This window comes from Misgurnus anguillicaudatus, chromosome 5 (genome assembly GCF_027580225.2).
Source record: "Misgurnus anguillicaudatus chromosome 5, ASM2758022v2, whole genome shotgun sequence".
Classification (NCBI taxonomy): Eukaryota; Metazoa; Chordata; class Actinopteri; order Cypriniformes; family Cobitidae; genus Misgurnus; species Misgurnus anguillicaudatus.
This window is the reverse complement of record NC_073341.2, coordinates 41,391,534-41,415,027: the sequence shown is the minus strand read 5'-3', so window position 1 is coordinate 41,415,027 and position 23,494 is coordinate 41,391,534. Positions and strand designations below refer to the sequence as shown.

At 43.3% G+C, this 23,494-nt stretch overlaps 1 protein-coding gene across 4 annotated transcripts; it reads left to right on the top strand.

Moving 5' to 3' along the window:
- Nucleotides 1-760: 760 nt before the first annotated feature.
- On the top strand, nt 761-22,914 carry LOC129414967 (dmX-like protein 1). 4 transcript variants are annotated; one of them, XM_055169089.2, is made up of 45 exons: nt 761-921; nt 1,568-1,688; nt 1,836-1,961; nt 2,514-2,585; nt 2,663-2,741; nt 2,828-2,960; nt 3,055-3,121; nt 4,606-4,784; nt 4,873-5,050; nt 5,132-5,300; nt 6,463-6,618; nt 6,694-6,908; nt 7,478-8,141; nt 8,677-8,798; nt 8,893-8,982; nt 9,066-9,153; nt 9,235-9,354; nt 9,450-9,659; nt 9,767-11,392; nt 11,480-11,590; nt 11,708-11,877; nt 12,061-12,158; nt 12,253-12,418; nt 12,540-12,792; nt 12,913-13,964; nt 14,243-14,431; nt 14,507-14,583; nt 16,004-16,125; nt 16,204-16,446; nt 16,613-16,782; nt 16,861-17,000; nt 17,081-17,166; nt 17,318-17,519; nt 17,626-17,743; nt 17,999-18,031; nt 18,196-18,282; nt 18,366-18,487; nt 18,564-18,705; nt 18,796-18,856; nt 19,188-19,315; nt 19,409-19,486; nt 20,438-20,526; nt 20,613-20,665; nt 20,748-20,965; nt 21,462-22,914. In XM_055169089.2, the coding sequence occupies exons 2-45, from the start codon at nt 1,602-1,604 to the stop codon at nt 21,648-21,650; spliced, it is 8,778 nt and encodes a 2,925-aa protein (XP_055025064.2). In that variant the 5' UTR covers nt 761-921; nt 1,568-1,601; the 3' UTR covers nt 21,651-22,914. The 4 variants fall into 4 exon arrangements, with proteins under 4 accessions (XP_055025064.2, XP_055025061.2, XP_055025060.2 ...); XM_055169086.2 differs by having other exon boundaries at nt 2,666-2,741; nt 6,463-6,908; XM_055169085.2 differs by having other exon boundaries at nt 6,463-6,908.
- Nucleotides 22,915-23,494: the final 580 nt, after the last annotated feature.

Genomic DNA, 23,494 nt, shown 5'->3' with positions numbered 1-23,494 from the left:
TTAAGGGGTGGTTTCCTGGACAGAGATTAGCTTAAACCAGCACTAGGCCTTAGTTTATTTAAGAAGTATACCTAGTTTTAACAAACATGCCTCAATAAAAACATTACTTGTGTACATTTTGAGGCAAAACAAAGGGCACTGGTGTATTTTAAAGGTGCAGTGTGTACATTTTAGCGGCATCTAGTGGTGAGGTTGCGAATTGCAACCAAAGGCTCAGTCCACTGCTCACCCCTCGCTTTTGATACACATAGAAAAGCTACGGTAGCCACCACCGGACAAACATGTCATCGCCAGAGACAACTTAATAAAAAAGTTTGTCCGTAAAGGGCTTCTGTAAAAACATGGCGGCAACTTGCATGTAAAGGGACCCTCGTGTATGTAGATAAAAAGGTCTCATTCTAAGGTAATAAACACATAACGGTTCATTATGAAAGGTCTTTATACACCCCTGATAATATAGTTTTGTGTATTATTTTGCATTTCTGTCAAGAGATCCTTTTAAAAATTACACACTGCACCTTTAAGAGCAGGTTGTTTTTAGTTTGGACAGCTCTTACATTAATTTTAGTCTAGTACTAGTCTAATCCCTGTCAGGGAAACCGCCCATATGTGTTTTGAATAAGAATTTATTAAACAAAATTTCTATACTTTACTTTGTAAATAAGTTTAGTCCTGGGCATAATTATAAAGATGACGATGAATTCCTTGTATGCATGAGAGTAGAGAGCGCTCAGAGTCAGATGAACTTCAAATCCCATCATGCAGTGCGCGCTTTACTTCCTGAGCCGCACAGTTCAGTCTCCGCACACAAACAGCACTAATCATTGCGCGCGCGGGTGTGTGTGTGTGTTATTTATCTCTCACAATGAGAGAAACACGAGTTATATTTGAATTGAAACATCAGTGAAACCCGTTTGTGAGGTAAGGCGCGTTTATCTTGAATGACTTCATTTCGGATGTTCGTCTGCTGTCATGCTAATAGTACATGCTAATCATGTTAACGGCTTTCAGATCAAATCAACAGACCTAAAACAATCATGAGTATAGTGACATCCATCATTTAAACATCCCAGATCTGTGAGAGGTGTAACTGTTAAGTGTTGAAAAATAATAACATTGTTAAAGCTGTCAGTTTGTTGCGGTTTAGCAAGACTCACTGGAGCTCGAGACTGCAATCGTGAAGTGAACAATCTGAAGTTTATTAAACACACAAATAAACAAATGTCCAAAGACTAAAGAGAGAATAACAAGTGAAACATCGTCCAGTTCAAACGTTATTTAAAAGAGGTCAAAGCTTTAGCGTTAACATCACGTGAGTGACACATCACACATCAGGGTTGTGCGCAGTGTGTTCCTGTGACGTAAGATTATGTTTGAGGAAACATTGAAGTTTAATGTATAAGTTTATTGATCAAATAGATGGGATGAGTGTTTTGGTAGACACACATTACTAAAGGAGTCTCATGATCTGTGTACAGTAGTTCAAGATGAGCTGAAGCTTTGACAGGGGGGTTATGTTTTGCACTATTGGTGGTGAACACATCTGCTGTGCTGTCATTGATTTCAGGGGTTTGTGCTAAAACTCAAGTGTGCCAAGAACAATGAACCTTCACCAGGTGCTCACAGGGGCCGTCAACCCCGGAGACAACTGCTTCTCTGTGGGCAAAATAAACAACCAGCCGTTCACGGTAAAGACAATCAACTCATTCACATTTAACCAAAACGCATTTTAAAGTGCATTCACGCTGTACATGTTGCGGCCCTGACGTTGCTATAGAAACCCTTAGTAGTTTTGTACAGATGGACTGATATACGTTCTTGTTCATGTGTAACAGGCGTACGCTTCAGGCTGTGATGTTGTCATTCTGGGTGGTGATTTTGAGAGGATCCAGATCATTCCAGGAGCCAAACATGGGAACATTCAGGTGGGCTGTGTGGACTGCTCGCTGCACGGCGGTCAGGTAAGAGAGAGAGACGCTCACTGTGTACCTTACATGTTGATTTAAGAAGCTCTTGCTATTGTTTGTCCTATCTTTACTCAACGTCTCAAAAGACAGCTCAGTGTTTGCAGTATAGACTGCTCAAACAAGCATTTTAGTCTTGGAGTAACCGTCCAATATATACAATATTCATTTTTGGATGCTCCAATTATAACTTCTCTATGAATGTGCGTGTGTGTTTTTTGTTACATTCACAACTGATTTAACATACATTTTCATAAGTCATTAGTTTGATATCTTTCTAAAATAATTTTATGAAACATTTAGTTTCAGTCCTTGATTCTGATTTTTATGATTCATTCACAGCATTCATTGCTGAGTTATATTTTGGGGCTTTTTTATAGAATAATAGAGAGAGACAGGAAGAGAGGGCCACAAATTCACCCAAAATGCTGTGCACATGGCCACGGCTCTTGTACTCACAGCAAGATTTCGACAAGGAACTAACAAGCTTATTACTGGGCAAGGGTTTCATGAGCTTGACTAAAATCTCATTCGTCTTCACATCAACAGATCGCAGCGTCTTATGGAAACATTGTTTGTGTGTTTGAGCCTGTAGAGGTCAGTCCACGAGGGAAAGCACAAGTATGTTTTCTTCTTCTCTTCTAACCCTAATGGTAATATTTGTGTGATGTCATTGATTGGTGTTTAATGTTTACTAGAAGCTGAACTACCATTGGCAGAAAAGCGGTCAGTTTGTTCTGGAGTCGGCGGCACACATCCTAACTTGGCATCCCACAGGTACATCAACAACTGTGACATCCGACCGCTGTTAAACTTCTGTCAAAGCCTAACGGCTGACCTTTCTTCTGTCACGCTGTTTATAGTGACGTGTCTGTTGACGGGCTCGGCGTCTCTCCAGCTGTGGTGTAATCTACACGTCAGCTCAGATGCTGTAGAGGAGGGCGCGTCTGTGACTCACGGTCCCTTGAGCCCGTGGAGATGCGTATGGCAATGCAAGTCAGTAGTCCACTATAAAATCTACTGCATTCATATTCATCAACTACATGACACACTCATCTAATAATATTTTGTTCATCCTGAAATGTTGCAGGACGGCCGCACAGACTCATTTCATCAAGTTTTCACCAGATGGAGAGTTTTTTGCGACTGCCGGAAAGGTTTGTGCTTTGGCCATCCTTGTGTGTCAGTTAGACAACTGTGTGTTTGTGTGTGTGTCTACGTATAGGTGCGTAAATTATATTCAAGAAATTAGATTATAATAGATATCAAGTACTTTATTTTGATTTACACTTAAATACAGTACTGGACTGGAAGTGTCTTGTTTGGAGAAACTGCAAAAAATAAAGTCATTTCCATGATATTCTTATTTTTTGAAATGCACCTGTGTATATATGTGTATACACTCACCGTAAAGGATTTTTAGGACCACCTGTTCAATTTCTCATTAATCCAATTATCTAATCAAACTAATCACATGACAGTTGCTTCAATGCATTTAGGGGTGTGGTCCTGGTCAAGACAATCTCCTGAACTCAAAACTGAATGTCAGAATGGGAAAGAAAAGTGATTTATGCAATTTTGAGCGTGGCATGGTTATTGGTGCCAGACGGGCCGGTCTGAGTATTTCTCAATCTGCTCAGTTACTGGGATTTTCACGGACAACCATTTCTAGGGTTTACAAAGAATGATGTGAAAAAGGGAAAAACATCCAGTATGTGGCAGTCCTGTGCGTGAAAATGACTTGTTGATGCTAGAGGTCAGAGGTCAATGGGCCGACTGATTCAAGCTGATAGAAGAACAACTTTGACTGAAATAACCACTTGGTACAACCGAGGTATGCAGCAAAGCATTTGGAAAAAGAGGCTACAATTTGCACAAGCTCACCAAAATTGGACAGTTGAAGACTGAAAAAATGTTGCCTGGTCTGATGATTTTCAATTTCTGTTAAGACATTCAGATGATAGAATCAGAGTTTGGCGTAAACAGAATGAGAACATGGATCCATCATGCCTTGTTACCACTGTGCAGGCTGCTGGTGGTGTAATGGTGTGGGGGATGTTTTCTTGGAACACTTTAGGCCACTTAGTGCCAACTGGGCATCATTTAAATGCCACAACCTACCTGAGCATTGTTTCTGACCATGTCCATCCCTTTATGACCACCATATACTCATCCTCTGATGGCTGGATGTCACAAAGCTCGAATCATTTCAAATTGGTTTCTTGAACATGACAATGAGTTCATTGTACTAAAATGGCCCCCACAGTCACCAGATCTCGACCCAATAGAGCATCTTTGGGATGTGGTGGAACGGGAGCTTCGTGCCCTGGATGTGCATCCCACAAATCTTCATCAACTGTAAGATTTTATCCTATCAATATGGGCCAACATTTCTTAAGAATGCTTTCAGCACCTTGTTGAATCAATGCCACGTGGAATTAAGGCAGTTCAAACAAAGTATTAGTATGGTGTTCCTAATAATCCTTTAGGTGAGTGTATATGTGCGTGTGTGTGTGTAATGTGGTAATGTTAATCCACCATTCGTTTAAAAGTGGTTAAATATCAGCTAAGGAATTGGCTTGTGACCATGTGATGTCATGCATTTGTTGGGTGGTCTCAGTGAAGGATTTTCTGGTTACAGGATGACTGTTTGGTGAAGGTGTGGTACAGCACCAGCAGGTGGCAGGTAGATATCACTGAACTGTTCAGCCCCATTGATCTGGGCACTGGGGAAGAGATCAATTTCTCCTTCATTTACCTGGCTCACCCTCGCTCCGTCACCGGCTTCTCCTGGAGGAAGACCAGCAAGCACATGCCCAGGTGAGTCCAGGAATCCGAGGTTGACGTATATGAAGTTCACGTGAGCTTTGAGAAGTTCACAGAGCAGCCAGCGTGTGTTTTTCTCCAGAGGTGCAGTGTGTAACGTCTTACTGACCTGCTGCAAAGACAGCGTGTGTCGACTCTGGGCAGAAACGCTCTTACCCAGTGACTGTCTACTGTCTGGACTCAGACATAATCCCAGCAACAGCATTAACCTTGATGTGAAGAAATCCTCCAGCAACAGCCTGACTCAGAACCCGATGGAGGTGAGATTGTGCGGTCAAAAAAAAAAGAGTTGTTTTCAGTTAGATGTTGAATCTACTAAAGCGGCTCGTTTGTGATTGCAGGTGAACCTGAAGCAGTCGTGGAGAGAGCAGGTGAGATGTTTGTCTCAGCTCTCATATACAGGCCCTCTGCCTCAGCAACAGAACAAACATTACAGCCATCGAACAAACATGCTGCACGCCAATTCACTCTGTCACTTCCACATCGCCGCCAGCATAAATCCTGCCACAGGTAATAGATATAACCTCACCTTTAACTAGTCTTTAGTAATGATGTTGCTTTCCAAATGAATCTTACCAAATACAACCTGTGTTAGATTATGACAAAGAATTGAAATAAAAGATATAACTAAGCGTTTACTTCCTGTGTCCATCATACATTTTTCCCCATCACACTGCAGTTTTTTATTAAAGTGTAATGTGACTTAAAGGTCATAAAGAAGTATACAGTAAACACAGTTCATTAGTTCATCAGTATATCTGACTCTAATGCTGCGTACACACCACATTGTGTTCCTTGCTCTAAATCACTCGTAGGATTTAACTTTGTGTCATGATCATTTTTTGCTCGAGTTGGATATTTTTAACTTGTGTAAAGATGTGTTTGAGCTGAATAGTGTGTGTTTTCGCGGCAAATGCCCTGCCCAATTCGCATCATTTGCATTTCTCTGAGTGAGTTGTACGTAATCAATTCTCAAATTGTTGAATTTGCATTTGGTGTGTATATGCCCCATTTGTCATAATTAAGCTTTGTGTGAGGAACACACTGAAAATTCTTATTATGCTTCCTCAAAAAATCATGCATCACTGTTTGACAGCAAATAATGTACATATTTTAAAGGGGCCATGCCACAAGACTTTTTTAAGATATCAAATAAGTCTTTGCTGTCCCCAGAGTACATATGTGAAGTTTTAGCTCAAAATACCCCACATATCATTTATTATAGCATTTTAAATTGCCACTTTGAAGGTGTGAGCAAAAATGTGCCGTTTTGGGTGTGTTCTTTTAAATGCAAATGAATGGTTTGTTGCAATTGAAACTCAATTGTGCTGTGAATTATTTTCTCTCTCTTTTTCTCTGCACTTAATGTCAGTGCTGTGATTGGGTGGTATTATTATAATAAGAGCTCCTTTTGACATCACAAGGAGAGCCAAATTTCAACGACCTATTTTCTCATGTGCTTGTAGAGAATGGTTTACCCAAAGTTACTGGGTTGATCTTTTTCACATTTTCTAGGTCGATAGAAGCAATGGAGACCCAATCATAGCACTTAAAAATGGAAATAGTCTGATTTTCATGCCATGGCCCCTTTAATAGAAAAAAATGACTAGTGTTAGATGAACACGATAAAGTGATTCTGTTGAGTGAATTGAACATGAAACTTTTCATCCAGACATTCCTCTGCTGCCCTCAATCTCATCTATGAGCGGCTCTGAGGAGGAAGCGGGCAGCGCCTTCACCGTACACTGGCTCAATAACAAAGAGCTGAACCTGACACTGAACATGGAGGTGTTTCTTCAGCAGATCAGAAGCAGCATAGAGGAGAATGGTAAAATCACAGCTCCTTCACCGCTCTTCCTCTATTTGATTCTCGTCATTCATAACAAATTTCCTCTCCGAGCAGATACAGATGAGGACGGTGACGGCGCAGACGGCTCTGCCGCACGCTCGTTCTCTCTCCCTGCGGCTGCTGTGGATCATCAGATGGACGTGCTGCTGTGTAACTGGAACAGAGCCGCTGACATGCTGTTCAGCATCCACTCGATGGACGGATCGCTGCTGGTGTGGCACGTTGACTGGTTGGACGAATATCAGCCCGGCATGTTTCGTCAGGCACAGGTTTATAATAGGATTGGCAATCATGTTGATTTACTGTCGTGGGAATTTATTCTGTTGTTCGTTTTGATATTAAATTATAGAATAAATGATATTTTTCTTATTGTAGTATTAGTGTTATTAATGTTATTTTGTAAGGTTTGTTTGTAAAAACTACTTAAACGTCCTAATATAACCAAGACCTTGTCCTGAATTAACCTAATCCCTCTCTGGGAAACTGACCCTTTATGTGCCATTACTAATTATTTAGATGTTATTAATTAGAAGTCATCCACTATCTAGTATTTTTAGTGGACTTTAGTTAATTTAGTGTAAGACTAGTAATGGCCCAGTGTTTACAGAGTGCTTTAGAGGGTCTTTTATTCCATTTTCATGATTTTTGTATGCACTGATTGTTGTCTAATGTTTGGTGATTGTCTACTTTGTCTTTTGTAATGTGTAATGGTGGTAAATGAGTTTAACCCCTTACTGGGATTAATAAAGTTGTCTCATATAATCTATAACGAAGCATTTAAATGACTATTGAATTGATTGAATTGTTTAAACGAACACACCTTCTTCTCCGTTTCAAGGTTTCCTTCGTGTCACGTATTCCCGTGGCCTTTCCCACCGGCGATGCCAACTCGCTAAGTGGAAGTGTGGTGATGTACGCCTGCAACAAAAATGTGGAGCTGGCCATTCAGCACGGACGTCAGCGGCCCGCACGTCTGCCCCACTCGACCTCCGCTCTGATCGGCTTGAGCCAGAACAAACCCACCTCTAATGGCCTCCGTCTGAGCATCTCCACGCCTAACGTCCTAATGATCTCTAAACACACCGACGGCTCCCTCAACCAGTGGGCCGTCAGCTTCGCCGAGGACTCCGCCTTCTCCACGGTGCTCAGCGTCTCTCACAAGTCCCGATACTGCGGCCACCGGTTTCATCTCAACGACCTGGCCTGTCACTCTCTGCTACCTCTGCTGCTCACCACGTCACACCACAACGCCCCGAAGACGCCCGATGGGGGCGCCTCTGTGCCCCACCCCGCCTCGTCTCGCAGGAACAGAGTGTCATCGGGCAGCGTCCCCCAGGACCCCAACGCTGTTTACAGCGAGCTGATCCTGTGGCGGGTGGATCCGGTGGGGCCGCTGTCGTTCTCGGGGGGCGTCTCTGAACTGGCCAGAATTAACTCGCTGCACACGTCCGCCTTCTCGAATGTGGCTTGGCTGCCCACGTTCATCCCCAGCAGCTGTCTCGGTGAGAATAGGTTTCTCCGTTTCTAATACAACAACATCACATCATCGAGAGTACTGAATATCAGCACAGCTGTGATTGGGTGGTAGGCATTGTGTGCCATGTAATCAAAGATGTTACCAGATCAATATCAGACTTACATTATAGACACGGTGTGGAGAGTTTTGTCTTTTTCTCCACTTATGAAAATGATTTCAAATAAAGCCAATGCAGAAGACAGCTTGTGAAGCTCACACAAATCCTGATGCACACAAACATCTGATGTGTAACAGTAGAAACAGACAGGTTCACTATGGCAACTTTTATAGTTTGTTTCTAGTTCAGTCCAACACTTCTGTGTTATTTTGTGATGGTCTGCTGCACGCTATATTGAGTCCACTACAGTGCGTCACATTGAATATTCATTAAAGTGTATTCAGCATTCATGAATATTTAGTGTGTATCTTTAAAAGTTTAATTTGTGAACCCTTGCATGTTGTGATGCTCTTTTCTAATGGGATGCTACTTTGACATTATTTATATTTTTTTTTCTTAAAAGGCGAGTATGGAAACTCACCCAGTGCCTGTTTCGTAGCCAGTGATGGACATTCACTGAGACTTTATCAGGCTGTTATTGAGGCCAAAAAACTGCTGAGTGAACTCTCTAATCCTGATATTTCTGTAAGCAACATCCAAATTGAATAAAACCAGTTGTTATTTTACCTTTTCTAGTAGCGTATTTAAGCTGATGTCATACGATTGATTGATTTTTCAGAAATATGTTGGAGAAGTTTTTAATATCATCAGTCAACAATCTACGGCCAGACCAGGCTGCATTATTGAGCTGGACATCATCACAGACTTTGTACGTATACGATATATAATGTGCACACAGACGTTTTGATCATCAGATGTAAGAGTCTTGCGTTTCTGTCTCTGTCTGTGCAGCAGGGGAAAGAGACGCAGCTCCTGCATGTGTTCGAGGAAGACCTGATCCTGGGAAATGAGAAATCAGATGATTGCTTGCAGGAGTCGGGTAGGGCACAATCTCTAATAACATCATAGTGCCGCTTCTTCTTCATCCGTGTAAATTCATCAGCTCTTGTTTTTCTTTCAGATTCCAGCCGGACGCTCTTTTCGGCTCGTTTCTTTCTGGTGGTGTTAGAGTTTACTCGCAGTGGCAGATCGCTCCTTCATATGTGGCGTCTCCATCTAGAGGCAGAGCCGGTCATTATGGGTGTGTAATGGCTCTGATGCACAATAATGCATTAAATAATAAATTACACCCTAAAATGTTTCACTGTTGATGACATTTTGTTCATATTCCATTAGATGAAAGTCAAACACCTCCTGTGACATCGCCTGAGAACTCTTCACAGTTTAACTTTGAGACGTTCAGTTCACCGCAAACCCGAAAATCAAAGCTAAACACATCAAACCTACAGACTGCCTGTCGCCTCACTCTTACAAACGCTAAGGTTTTCTGCGAGGAACTCCATCTGCCCGAGGGTGTCGAGGTCATACGTGTAACACCTGCTGCAGGTGATAATACCAACGAATAAATATTCAAGTGTGCAGATACTTTCATTATTTTTCTTTGTGCATTCAGTGTTAATATCAAAATGGATTCGCTGTCATTTATTCTGCAGGTCACCTGAGCTCGTCGTCTTTGCAGCCGGCCGCACGAGCGCCGTATCTGTTTGCCACGTCCTGCTCGGATGGCACCGTCAGGTTCTGGAGGTGTAGAGCCGTCTTTGACCCCGTTACCTCTGTGTTACCATCATACGTCTGGGAGGAGTGGCCTCTGTTGGTAGAGGAGAGTCTGCCCAGCAGCAGTGCTCTGAGTTTGTCTGGACAGCTCCTGGGTCTTAGCTGCTGTCATACTAGCAGAGTAGCGGTGGCACACAGGAACGAGGGACCTCGGGGTGTCGCCGGTGAGCCTCACACACACGTGAGCATATTCCAGTGCCAGTCCACGGGCGGATCCCGGTGGATACTGGAACAGACGCTTAAAGTAAGTGACTGTTACAGTCCGGATAGTAACGGCTGCACTAAAAGCTTGACGGTACCGAGCGTCAGGGACGCTCGCTTGGCTGTTAACAATTGCTCAGCTCTCGGTAAGAGGCGAGTCCATTTAGACTGGGTTTCCCGGGAGGACGGTTCTCACATATTAACCGTGGGTTTGGGATCCAAACTTTACATGTACGGCATGCTTTCGGGAAAACCTCCAGACATGGGACTGTCCGACAGCAGCCAGGAGCGCTGTTCTTCACGCCTGGTTCCCCTGCGAGTAGTGGATTTGGTGTCCTCTGTCGAGGGGTCACTACCGTATCCCGTCTCTCTGTCTTGGGTGCGAGATGGCATCTTGGTGGTCGGCATGGACTGCGAGATGCACGTCTACTCTCAGTGGCAGCCTCCTGCCCCGCCCAAGCCGGCAGCCGAAAACGGCGTCGGAACGGGTAGCATGACATCTCTTCCTGCTGCTGTGAAACTGGAGGGCCTCAGTTTTAATCCCCCAAAAAAGACGCTCACCAGGTCAATGACTAGTTTGGCTCAGAAACTTAGCGGAAAGAAAACAATGTACGACCTCCCGGCCGAGATGGAGGACTATGGATTATTTGAGGCAGCTCAACACCTCTTTCCCACTTTGGCCCAATATCATCCGGTACAGTTGTTAGAGCTGATGGACCTCGGGAAGGTCAAAAGGGCCAAAGCCATCCTGTCCCATCTGGTGAAGTGCATCGCCGGGGAGATCGTGCCTCTAAAAGACACCCCTGTCAACCAGGAGCGACGTCTGCGCTCCCTCACGATCAGTGCCAGCGGAAGCACCGCCAGAGACCCCAAGATGTTCAGCAAGAGCGAGAGCTCGGACTACACAGAGATCGACTCTATCCCTCCCTTGCCCCTGTATGCTCTGTTAGCGGCTGACGAGGAGGCTGCCCCACGAGTCGAAGAACGAATGGATGGCATCGACGGTCCCCGTACGTCCAGCCGAACGGACACTTACGACGAGCTCTTTCAAGCCACCGGGATCAGTGCGGACGACGCAGACACATTCACTGTGGACGAGGAAGACGAAAAGGCCAAAGTCATTGATCTGTCAAAGTACGGCCCCACGTTTTTTGGCCCCGAGCATGCTCAGGTGTTATCTGATCACCTGCTGCACTCAAGTCTGCCGGGCCTGACGCGGTTGGAGCAGATGTCCCTGATGGCTTTGGCAGACACGATTGCTTCTACCAGCACAGACTGTGGAGAAAGTCAAGGGAAAGGCCAAGGTCATTATTTCTGTTTCTGTTCACTGTCGATTTATGTACGTTTGTTTGTAAAGAGCGGTGATAAGATGCTCAAATGTCTTTAATCAGGTGGAGAGATGCTGGATGAATGCGGGCTTAAGTTTCTTCTGGCTGTTCGTCTTCACACTTTCCTCCTGACGTCTCTACCTCCAGCTCATCGAGTTCAGCTCCTTTGTCGAGGTATCAGTGTTGTTTATAGTGAATGAAAGTGAGGACTGTCCCACCGAGCGGCTTCTTCAGCTGTAATACAATATGTTGTTGTTGTTGTGTCAGTAACTGGGAAGTTCTGGTCAACAGGATTGTCTACATGTCACTATGCCTGGGCCTTTCACTCTGAGGCTGAGGAGGAACTTCTCAACATGCTTCCAGCCCTGCAGAAGGGAGATCCCACGTGGCCGGAGCTGAGATCCATGGGCGTGGGCTGGTGGCTGAGGAGCACCAATAAACTTCGCAGATGCATTGAAAAGGTTTGACAAGGAAGCCATATGTTTCTCCTTCTCTGCATGTTTTCTGATGATAAATGAATTACACGAGTTGCACAACATTACGTGCTGGACTCTTTGTGCTGCCATCTAGTAAGTGTTTGTTTTAAAGGCTTGAATGCGTCCTCAGTGCCGACATGATTTTATTTTTGTCTTGTTTACCACCAGGTGGCAAAAGCCTCGTATCAGAGGAATAATGACCCTTTGGATGCAGCGTTGTTTTATCTTGCAATGAAGAAGAAAGCTGTTGTTTGGGGGCTGTACAGGTAATTCACACACATCATAACGTGTTAAAGTAAAGAGTGACAAGCCTTCCGTCTGTTAACATGTCTTATGAGATCTTCTGTATGTCTGTTGAAGGTCTCAACACAATGTAAAGATGACGGCATTCTTCAGCAATAACTTCAGCGAGGACCGCTGGAGGAAGGCTGCGTTAAAAAACGCTTTCTCTCTGCTCGGAAAACAACGCTTCCAACATTCTGCTGCTTTTTTTCTACTGGCCGGATCTCTGAAAGATGCTGTTGAGGTATGACATTCCTGTAAATATCAGCTGTTTTAATGTGGTAACAGTCTCATCTGAAATGTTGTTCTTTTTAGTCTACACATGCAAACTAGTTTTGTGATGATGATGTTTGTTTAATGATCAGGTTTGTATAGAGAAGATGCAGGACCTTCAGCTGGCTCTGGTCATATGTCGACTGTACGAGTCTGAGTTTGAGATGTCCAGCACGTACAAACGAATCCTGCAGAGACACGTGCTGGGTCAGGACCGCCAGATCCCGGCCCATCAGGATCCATTCTTGCGAAGCATGGCGTACTGGGTCTTAAATGACTACAGCAGGGCTTTGGACACTTTACTTGAGGAGCCCCATATACGACGTACAGATATATTAAATCAAGGTGAGGCGCTGATGATTTTTTTGCTGGTTTGGAGCAATGAACCAGACGTTGATGCTAACTAATGCTAGTCTAGATGTTATTCCAAAATGTTGCAATGGTTTTTCTCGGTTCTCCTTTCAGAAATCACAGCCGCATCGCCCTGTAATCCTGACGTGTTCAACTTTTACACCTTCCTTCGAACTCACCCGCTGCTGCTCCGCCATCACATCAGCTCGGCAGACAAAACCAAAGTGGCTTTGACCGGGGAGAGACGTGTGACCGACTCTATTAGTTTTGTAGAAAGAAGGCTCTTCTTCACCGCTGCTCACGCACACTTACAAGCTGGCTGTCCCATGCTTGCGTTGGAAGTCCTCTCCAAAATGCCGGACGTTGTTAAACAATCAAACGCGCGACACAGACAAGACAATTCGTCCATGTCGTTAAGTGAGAAACACGAAGATACGGCATCTGCTCTAGACTGGTCTCGCCCAGTGCTGAACGGCTTTGAGTCGCTGTCCGATACGCTTTCTTCTCCTCGAGAGCCAGTAAGCCAGTCGGATTCTGTGCTCAGTTTTGACTGGAGTCAGCCCTCCGTGACCCTGCAGGATGAACCTCTGGAGCTCAAGTGGGACAGTGACAGAGGCGATTCGGAGGAAGAAGAATCCGGACTGGCGATGAAGACCATCCTGCCGGAGAACAGCGCCGTCCCTCTAAACAACGCTTCGGAAGCGACCTCCCCAGATAACGCCGACGACGATTCGCTCGCCCTCTCCGAGGACATCCTGGCCGCTCAACTCAAGTTCAGCTCCTGTCTGAAGATCCTCACCACAGAATTACGGACGCTGTCCACGGGCTACGAGCTGGAAGGAGGGAAGCTGCGTCATCAGTTGTGCCACTGGCTGGAGCGAGGGGTGGCGGCCCTGCAGAGATGCTGCGGTTACAACCCGTTCCTCCAACAACTGCCCGAAGGCATCTCGGCAGACCTGAGCCGGCTCGGTGCCGGAGACGATCCGGAGGTCCTGGGCGCGCCGGAACACGCCAGAGACGTGCAGCGCAGACGCAGACAGTGGCTGCAGAGGAACCAACCGCTCCTGCGCATCTTCCTCAGCTACTGCAGCCTGCATGGCTCTCACGGAGGCGGTTTGGCCTCGGTCAGAATGGAGCTGATTCTGTTGCTGCAAGAGTCTCAACAGGTACTTGCGTACTTGTGATCTTGGAGTCCAAATTTCTATCTTGTTTAGATGTTGGACAATAGCACAATGATGACATGCGTCATGAGATTTACACAAACATGATAACTTCTTATACTGAGCAATGAAGCTGATGCTCTAAGACTAACACACACACACACAGCAGTGTGGTAAAATTGACTACTTTTCTCGTTGTCTCTTGACTTAAGGCACAAGCGCTGATAAACGTCTTTCCCAGAATTCAGTTTTATTTCTCTTAAATGTGTATTTGCTCTCAACAGGATGTCAGTCAGCAGATCTCTGTCCCTGCTCAACAACACGCATCGGTTCCTCTTCTGCTGGCCTGGACCGCCCGCTCCAAAACTGTGGTGGCCAATCCCATAGTGCACCTGACCAATCTCACTCACGACATACTGCACACGATCAATGCTGTGGACTCTCCTCCACACCCAGATGTGCTCAACAATGAGGTATTCATCACAGAACCTGACAATCTGATCGTTGTGATATCTTCTCTGAATGTGTTTTTCTGTTTGTGTTGTCAGATCTATGTGATCCACACGCTGGCAGCATCTCTTTCAGCCTGCATCTATCAGTGTCTGTGTGATGGACATATTTACAGGTGGGTCCCCTACATCAGAGGTCTTCAACCTTCCTCCAGCCCTACTCAAACACACCTGATCCAGCTAAACAAGATCTTCACTTGAAGATTAAAGGCAGGAGTGTTGGAGCAGGGCTGGGTTAAAGACATATAACATTATACACCACACACACATCTCGTGCTGACCTACGTCCAGGGTCTTTCTTGTAATCTCTTTGACTTGTGAAGTCTGTTAATGACAAGAGGAACAAGCATTTCTAGAGGAAGCTAATCTCTATTACACTAATATGTGTGGGCTTGTTTGAAATTGTGGCAGATTGCGCATGACATCACAATTGTGAAGCCACTGTGCTGCCATGTTGGTATGCCCAAACATTCGATTAAATACATAAGAAGTTATCAGATTTTAATGATAAAACACTACTCAACTAAAGTTGTACATTTTAGTTTTAAAACAGTGAGTTACTATACATTGAACTTTATTTCAGATAGTTTTTATTAATAATAAATGAACTGATGATCTGATGTGTTCACTATTGTAATTTAAACTTATTTTAATTTAACTTATCAGTTCATGTATTATTAATAAAATCATGGTCATTCTGAAATTTAATTAAACAATCATGTTTTAAGTGCCATGTATGCATGCAATAATGGGCTGTTTTTGCAATTATGTTATGTTATACATTATTGTTTTTGTTTGTACAGTAAAATGTTAATGGCATGTTTTAAACCGTGGTTAAACTAACATTTGATTCAACAAAATGAAAACAACCAATTTTGATGGCGCTATGTTTATAAAAAGCCATTTAATTTAAGTCTTCTTTACGTTACAACTTAATGTCATAAAACTTTATTTACACATCTGTGTCATTACAACAGAACGCAACAGACACCTTAATGTTTTTTATAAATGCCTTATCCTGCCCGATTAAAATGTCCTAAAAATAAATCTTTTGTGACTGATAGCGCTGTAAGCTGGGTGAATTTACATCATGATTTTAAATGTAAGTCAATGACGCCCTCTGTCGGTGGGATATAGCAAGATGGCCGCTCGAACACTGCAATGACTTGACTTCTCGCTGTTATTTTAAGTGTTTTATGCTCAATCTAGTCATTATTATAGATCAGTGGCTTCAACACTTCTCTAATTATAAACCTGTATTAGCTGTACTTTATGACGGTTAAAGGTGAAACCAGCAACAACTGGAGTTTAGTTTAGTTTAAACAACACGTTCTACTAAAGTCAAAGTGTGTTTTGGGAGGAAATATTTAGTTTGTGTCAATCTAGTCATTAATGGAAATTTTTATGTGTCTTGTAATGCAACACAATCACAATCAAACCTTGGCAACTGAGATTTAGAGGATTTACAAACGTTTCTTCAGTGGTGTCTTTTGTTGATGGTGGTCAATCTGTTTTTGTCCTCTTCTTCTTTTTCAGTCACGTGAATCCGTTCACTGGCACCGTTTATCAGAGCGTCCTGCTTACCCATCAGTCACCGGTGAGAAGCATCAGCATGGAGGAAACTTCTCTGCCCAACACATCACCTGCTCAATGGCCCGGTAACCGTCGTCTCTCTGAACGCCACCATGTGATTTCAATGAGACAGACTCATGGACGATCTCTGGTTTTCTCCGCAGGTATCGCCGCTCTTTTGCGTCTGCTGAGCGCTTCAGGAGATGAGAATCAGCCCGGTCCGTCTGTGCTTCTGTGTGAGATTCTGACCGCGGTCTTCCTCAGTCTGTTTGTTCACGGTCTGGCCACTCACTCCAGTCATGAGCTCTATCGTATCGTGGCTCACCCGCTCAACGCCCGGCTCTGGGTCGCTGTGTTTGGAGGGGGTGTTAGTGTTCCTGCGGTGCAGAAGTCCAGCTCAACGCCAGGTGCTTTTTGTTATTCAACTTGGTTCAGATTCTCAGAGTCAACTTCAGCTTCATGATTTCATTTAGTGGTTCCCACCGACCTCATGTGCCTCTAAAATGAAATTTGTGCTATGAACTTTATGAAGTAAATAAATTACTTTAAAGTGTGTCTGTGTGTGTGTGTAAGATGCAGAACTTAAGCAGAGGCGTTCCAGGCTTCATTCCTCATCGAGTAACTCCAGAGATATTCCCGACAGTCCTCTCAGTCCCAGACCCGTGACGGAGCAGGCGACATCTGTCTTCAGAGAGCGCTTCATTCCACCCGAGCTCAGCATCTGGGATTACTTTATCGCAAAGGTCTCTGCTTATTTTGTGTTTGTGTTTTGCATCTGTTTGTATATGTGTGTGTGTCATCACGTGTGTTGTTCCCTGAAGCCGTACCTGCCTCCGTCTGACAGCCGTGTGGAATATGATTCTGAAGAAAGCCAAGGCAGTGAAGATGAGGAAGATGAAGATGGAGATGTTTGTGATGCTAACTCTCAACTGGATGAACACGTCAACAATAACTCATACAGGTGTGTGTCTTAAAATGAACCGTGTGTGTGTGTGCTGTCAGAAACCAAAGAAACTATGATGTCATGTTGTTTATGTGCAGCTGGTGTTTGATGCGACTGGCTATGGTTCAGAAGGTTATGTTGAACCTCAAGAGCTTCTACCCGACGGCCGGTCATGACCTGTTAGGTAACCGCAATCAACTTTACATAATTCCAACTAACTAACCAACTAGGACTTTTTCCATCTGTGTTCTGTAACTTTGGGTTAAAGAATCTGCTACAGGAATAAATGCGAGCATGTGCAGTATAGTGTATAAGTGTGTGTGTGTGTGTGTTAGATCTGCCTGTGTGTTCACCGCTGTGCCACACGGCTCTGAAGACCCTGCAGCGATGGGAGCAGTTGTTGCTGCAGAGGTTGGAGATTTTCGGAGGTCCTCCATCAGATTACATCTCCACAGAGCTCCACGATGAGAGCGTGTCGTCTGGACCGGCGCTCCTGCGCCACAAAGCCCTGCTCGAACCCGCCAACACACCTTTCAAGTAAAGATTGATATCTGCTTGTGTGTGTGTGTAGTTTCTGAATGTGAGACTTGAGTAATGTTGTTTGTGATGTCCTGCAGTAATTGTGTGAATGTTTTGGTGTTAGGTCTCGCAGACGTTCTGCCCTGCCCGTCAGACGACTGTGGCAGTTCCTGGTCAAACAGGAAGACGTTCAGGAAACCTTCATACGAAACATCTTCACTAAAAAACAAGATCGCAGTGAGGTATTTGTGCTTTCATGGCTTGTTGAAAGAGATGATTCAAAATGAAAGCTTTCCTTTATAACCCCTGAAATAACCTCACGTGAGCAAACTAAACTCGGTTAGCCATTGCTGGTTTGTTTTGTTATCTCTAACTGTCACTGACTGTTAATAATGAATGCATGTCATGTAATTCTTGTGTTGTAATTTGATAACATCTAATTGTGATTTGTGCTGTGTGTGATTGTCCTGCACGTTTCATCATTAATCTTAAATCAGGACTCTGTGCCGGCGGAGCCCAACCAACATCAGGTATCAGCTTTTGCTCACAACCTCTCGATTAACTGATGTTTCACCATTCACTCGGTTCTGGATAAATAACACCCCACATTTCACCTCCGTGTGCCATTGTTTTAGCAGCATTCAATAGATCTTAGTGTTTGTGATGTCACAGCGATGTCTTGTTTCTCACGCAGATTGAAACCGATCTGGGCAGTCCAGGTGCCAAAGCTCGCATCATCCACAAGGAGCCCGACCTCATCACTGCATTCGCCATCAATAAGGTGAAGTGAAAGATCTGCCTGCTGTTCTTACACCTTTCTTTGTATAAGCTGATATCTCATTAACATCTCGCTGTGTTTTTTAGGCCAATCGTAACTGCTTAGTGATTGCCTCCACTCACGAGATCCACGAGTTGGACGTCTCCTCCATCCTCGCCACTCAGATAATGACGTGGATCGATGAGGAGGCGGAGATGGAGGTCAAAGGGTGAGAGATTTGTTTTACGGAGCTCGTCTCAAGTCTTTATTTATCCCTTCGATCACAACATTATGCTTTTTGATAGGAATGATGATTTCCTGGTGGTACACGCACGCGATGAGTTTGGCGCGTTACATGGTGCCACGCCGTACACGCACAGCAGCCCCGGGACGCCCATCAACATGCCCTGGTTAGGCAGCCTGCAGACGGGCAGAGGAGCGGCCGTGGTGAGATGAGCAGACACGTCACTTGTGTCCCAGACGCTTCTGAAAACTGAGCTGAGTTTGAATATTCTGCTCTTTTGTTTCTTAATGCAGCTGATCAAACGAAACATTAATAATGTGAGACGGATGGCATCGCACCCCACCCTCCCATACTGTAAGTACTGTAATCTCTTATACTGTAAGTCATCTTCATTCAATAAATCTGCACAGATCCTCTCTCATTATTCTCTTGACCATCGCCCTCACTACACTGTAAAAACATGCTTGCTGCACTTAAATGTTAACTTGAATTCATAAGGCATTTCAACTTTTTTGACTAGTTAGTTGTTGATATAAATGATAAATGCAAAACTTAAGCCCATTCAACTTTTATATATACCAACTATATCACTAGTCAAGAAATTAGTTAATGTAGTTTAAACTTAAAAATGTAAATACAACCAGGATTTTTTCCCAGTGTAAGCTCTCTTCTTCTCTGTCTGTAGATTTAACCGGAGCTCAAGATGGAAGTGTGCGGATGTTTGAATGGGGTCATTCACAGCAGATCACCTGTTTCAGAAGTCCTGGAAACCCCAGAGTCACAAGAATACGCTTCAATTACCAGGGTAACAAGGTGGGTTAGGACTGTATGTACCAGAAAAACTCACTACGATGTGTGTTTGTGTTGAGGAGTTGTGTGATTCTGTAGTTTTGTGTGTTTCTGTAGTTTGGGATTGTGGATGCAGATGGAGCTCTGAGTTTATGGCAGACCAGCACCAGTGGAATCACACCCAAACCATTTCTGGTAAATCCGTTTTTTTTCCTCTTCTCATGTTTGTATATATACGTTATTAGCTGTATTAATGAGTCTATTCTAACAGTCTGACTATTGAGATTTTGTTTGGCACTTGCTGATACCAATGTGATGTACTTGTGTGTGTATATAAGGACAGTTTAGATGTTACAGATATACATTGATGTGCAAAAGTGTTGCCCCCTTCCTGATTTGAATTTTTTTGCAGATCATTATTTTTTTTAAATATTAATCAAAAATAACACAAGTAAACACAACATGCAATTTTTAGAACGTTTTTTATCATGAAAGGCGAACAAAATCCAAACCCACATGTGGCCCTGTGTAAAAAGTGTTTGTTCCCTAAACCTAATAACTGGTTGGGCCGCCCTTATCAGAAACAACTGCAAACAAGTGTTAGTGATAACTTGTAAAGAGTCTCTTACAGCGCTGTGGAGGAATTTTGGTTCACTCATCTTTGCAGAATTGTTGTAATTCAGCCACATTGGAGGGTTTTCGAGCATGAACCGCTTTATTACAATAGGATTGAGGTCAGGACTTTAACTAGACCATTTAAAGTCTTTATTTTGTTTTTCTTCAGCCATTCAAAGGTGGACTTTTTCACACATGGCCATGTAGTTTTGGATTTTGTTCTCCTTTCATAATAAAAAGCTTCATTTAAAAACTGCATGTTGTGTTTACTTGTGTAATCTTTGATGAATATTTACATTTGTTTCATGATCACGAACATTAAAGCGTGACAAACATGCAAAAAAATCAGGATGAATAAAAAAATCAGGAAGGGGTTCAACACTTTTTCACACCAGAGCGCAGCCGCTGTAATGCCGCCGTCTTTTGTAATAAGAAGGAAGATAGAAATCACTGGAGCACTACAGAAGTCAATAGAGAAGAATGAACATCATGTGATCTCCAGTCAGATGTGTGTTTTGTGTTTTTATGCAGACGCTTCAGTGTCATAAAACGGCCAATGATTTTGTTTTTGTGGGATCATCATCTCTCATCGCCACAGCAGGCCTGTCGACAGACAACAGGTACGGCGTACAAGCACACACTTCAGTAAAATCATTGCTTGGATAGATCACTAAGAACGTGTTTTCTTTCTTTCTTTTCTCGTCAGAAACGTTTGCCTGTGGGACACACTGGTCACGCCAGCCAATAGTTTGGTGCAGGGTAAGTCATATACATGCTGTTCAACAAACACACGCATCTGAACGAACGAATGAATCCAACTCAACTCTGCGTGTGATTCCAGCGTTCAACTGTCACGAGTCCGGCGCTACCGTCCTGGCTTTAGCCTCCAAACAGCAGCTGTTGATCAGCGGAGGCCGGAGGGGTTGGATCAGTGTCCTTGACCTCAGTCAGAAGATCCAGAGGCAGAGTTTCCAGGCCCACGACTCGCCCGTCAAAGCCCTGGCCGTGGACTCCACCGAAGGACGCTTCATCAGCGGATCGGCTGAGGGAAACATCAAGGTACGACACCTTGACGTCTGATGGGCAAGATTGATGTTTAATGAGAGAAATTTGATCTTGAAAAGTCGTGTAAACCAGTGGTTCCCAAACTTTTTCAGCATGCGGCCCCCCTTGTGTACGGTGCATTCCTTTGCGGCCCCCCAAAGAAAATTTGTGACAAAAAACTGTTCTAAAACTCAACATTTTAACAAAAAAAAACCCATTTAAATTATACAAAAAAATTGTGCTTTTGGTTAGTAGCCTTATTTTTGTAGGTTTAATTACACAGAATTCACGATAAATTTATGTATTTCATAAAACTGGGGCCCCCAGTTTGAAAACCAACTGGTGTAAACAACCATCTGGAGCTAACCAGAAATCTTACATAAATCTAAAGTCTAACACGCACACCTAAAATAAGATGAAATATTAATACAGACACAGAAGTTGACAATATGTTTTTGTTTGTTTGTTTGTATGATGTTTATAATATTGTGAATGTTTGTGAATCTGTCAGGTGTGGAGCATGTCTACCCAGAGCCTGTTACACACTTTTAGCAACGAACACGCCCGCCAGTCCCTCTTCCGCAACCTCGGCACGGGCGTCATGCAGATCGAAACAGGCCCGGCCAATCACCTCTTCTCCTGCGGAGCGGACGGTACCATGAAGATGCGAGTCCTGCCGAACGGCGTCGGCGGCGTCTAAACTGATGTGAAGTTTATCACGTAGCACATTCTTTATCTTTGCACACGGTAAGAGAAGCAATACGAGAGACACGGACATCACTGCTCCAAATCTTTCCCTCTCCCCTAATAATACAGGGAATCGGTTTCTGTGATCTCAGTCCTGGTTCATCCCACGTCGGGACGGTATACTTACTGAAGCACATTTCGTTGGGATACACAGCAAGTTAACCCATCATATACATACATATATATCAGCCTTAACTAGCCAAACAGTTGCTAAGCAATGTTGTGATTGTGCTCTAGATTGAATTAGTGATTTAAGTGTCCTTATATTTCTACCTAATATCCATAATGTACCTGGATCTCAGCTCGCTGGTTAAACAGATTATTGTGGACTGGTTTAAGTTGCAGAAGTGTCTTGAAACATAAAGTTCCTGTTAAACTACATGTGGTAGTTACTGTGTTGTAAGAATAATGATTATATTGGACGGGTACTGTATAGTACTACAATAAGCAGTATTTAGTCTCCACAGCCCCATTAACTAGCAGGTACTGAAGCGTTACCGTTAGGTATTAAACCAGCGAGGTAAAGAGGAGCTGATCTCACCCGTCCGTATGTACGACGTGTACCTGTTGTTCAATCATTTTCATGTTAATGAAGCACTTTGTTTTTAGTTGGAATATCATTCCACAGACGAATCAATGTACAAATAAATCCTGCGTGTCCGATCTCCACTGATGATTAAGAGTCAGATCAGTCTGATGATCGGTTGAGATCGGTCACACAGGTTAACGAATCACAAGTGTAGGAGAGTTTAAAGAGTGTAAATATGTTCATATAAGCTTGATATCAGAATGAACAACTGGATTAAAGATTATTTCTTCTTCTTTTATTCTGCAATGTAAATATGTCACTTAAGAAATGAGCTTGATGAAATGATCTGTATAAAAATATAAGAACTATTTATAATCATTAAGGCAGATTTTGGGTTTTAGAGATATTGTCTAGGGTTTTGGTTTTGTTATTTTTTTTACCTCCTGCCAATGCACAAACTTTTGACTTTTGTTTCTCATGTGAGATTTTTAGCTGATGAAGGTGATCTCAAAGCTCTTTCCGAAGTGAAATAAGGATGAAGCTGTTAGTTATGATGTGTTGTAGTCCATCACGCTTCCTCCCCTTTGACCCCAAATGTGAATATACTCAAATCAATCTAATTTTATAACGACTAGCAAGATTCTGTGCAAAATACATCATGACAAAATAAATCCATTTAATGCTACAACATTCTCATATTTTGTCTTTTTTTACTACAAGTTTGTTTAGCTTGTGCAGGTTTAGTGAATTACACCGTTAGTAGTGCTGCATAACGATTAATCGCAACTAATCGTTTGCAAAATACGTTTTTGTTTATGTATCATACAGTATTGTTCAAAATAATAGCAGTACAATGTGACTAACCAGAATAATCAAGGTTTTTAGTATATTTTTTATTGCTACGTGGCAAACAAGTTACCAGTAGGTTCAGTAGATTCTCAGAAAACAAACAAGACCCAGCATTCATGATATGCACGCTCTTAAGGCTGTGCAATTGGGCAATTAGTTGAAAGGGGTGTGTTCAAAAAAATAGCAGTGTCTACCTTTGACTGTACAAACTCAAAACTATTTTGTACAAACATTTTTTTTTCTGGGATTTAGCAATCCTGTGAATCACTAAACTAATATTTAGTTGTATGACCACAGTTTTTTAAAACTGCTTGACATCTGTGTGGCATGGCGTCAATCAACTTGTGGCACCTCTCAGCTGTTATTCCACTCCATGATTCTTTAACAACATTCCACAATTCATTCACATTTCTTGGTTT

Bases quoted from the DNA above. Each gene is read 5' to 3' on its own strand.
- LOC129414967 (XM_055169085.2), top strand. From the start codon at position 1,602: ATGAACCTTCACCAGGTGCTCACAGGGGCCGTCAACCCCGGAGACAAC. The intron at 8,799-8,892 runs GTAAGCAACATC...TTGATTTTTCAG, and splicing joins TCTCTAATCCTGATATTTCT to AAATATGTTGGAGAAGTTTT. The intron at 12,419-12,539 runs GTATGACATTCC...TTTAATGATCAG, and splicing joins CTCTGAAAGATGCTGTTGAG to GTTTGTATAGAGAAGATGCA.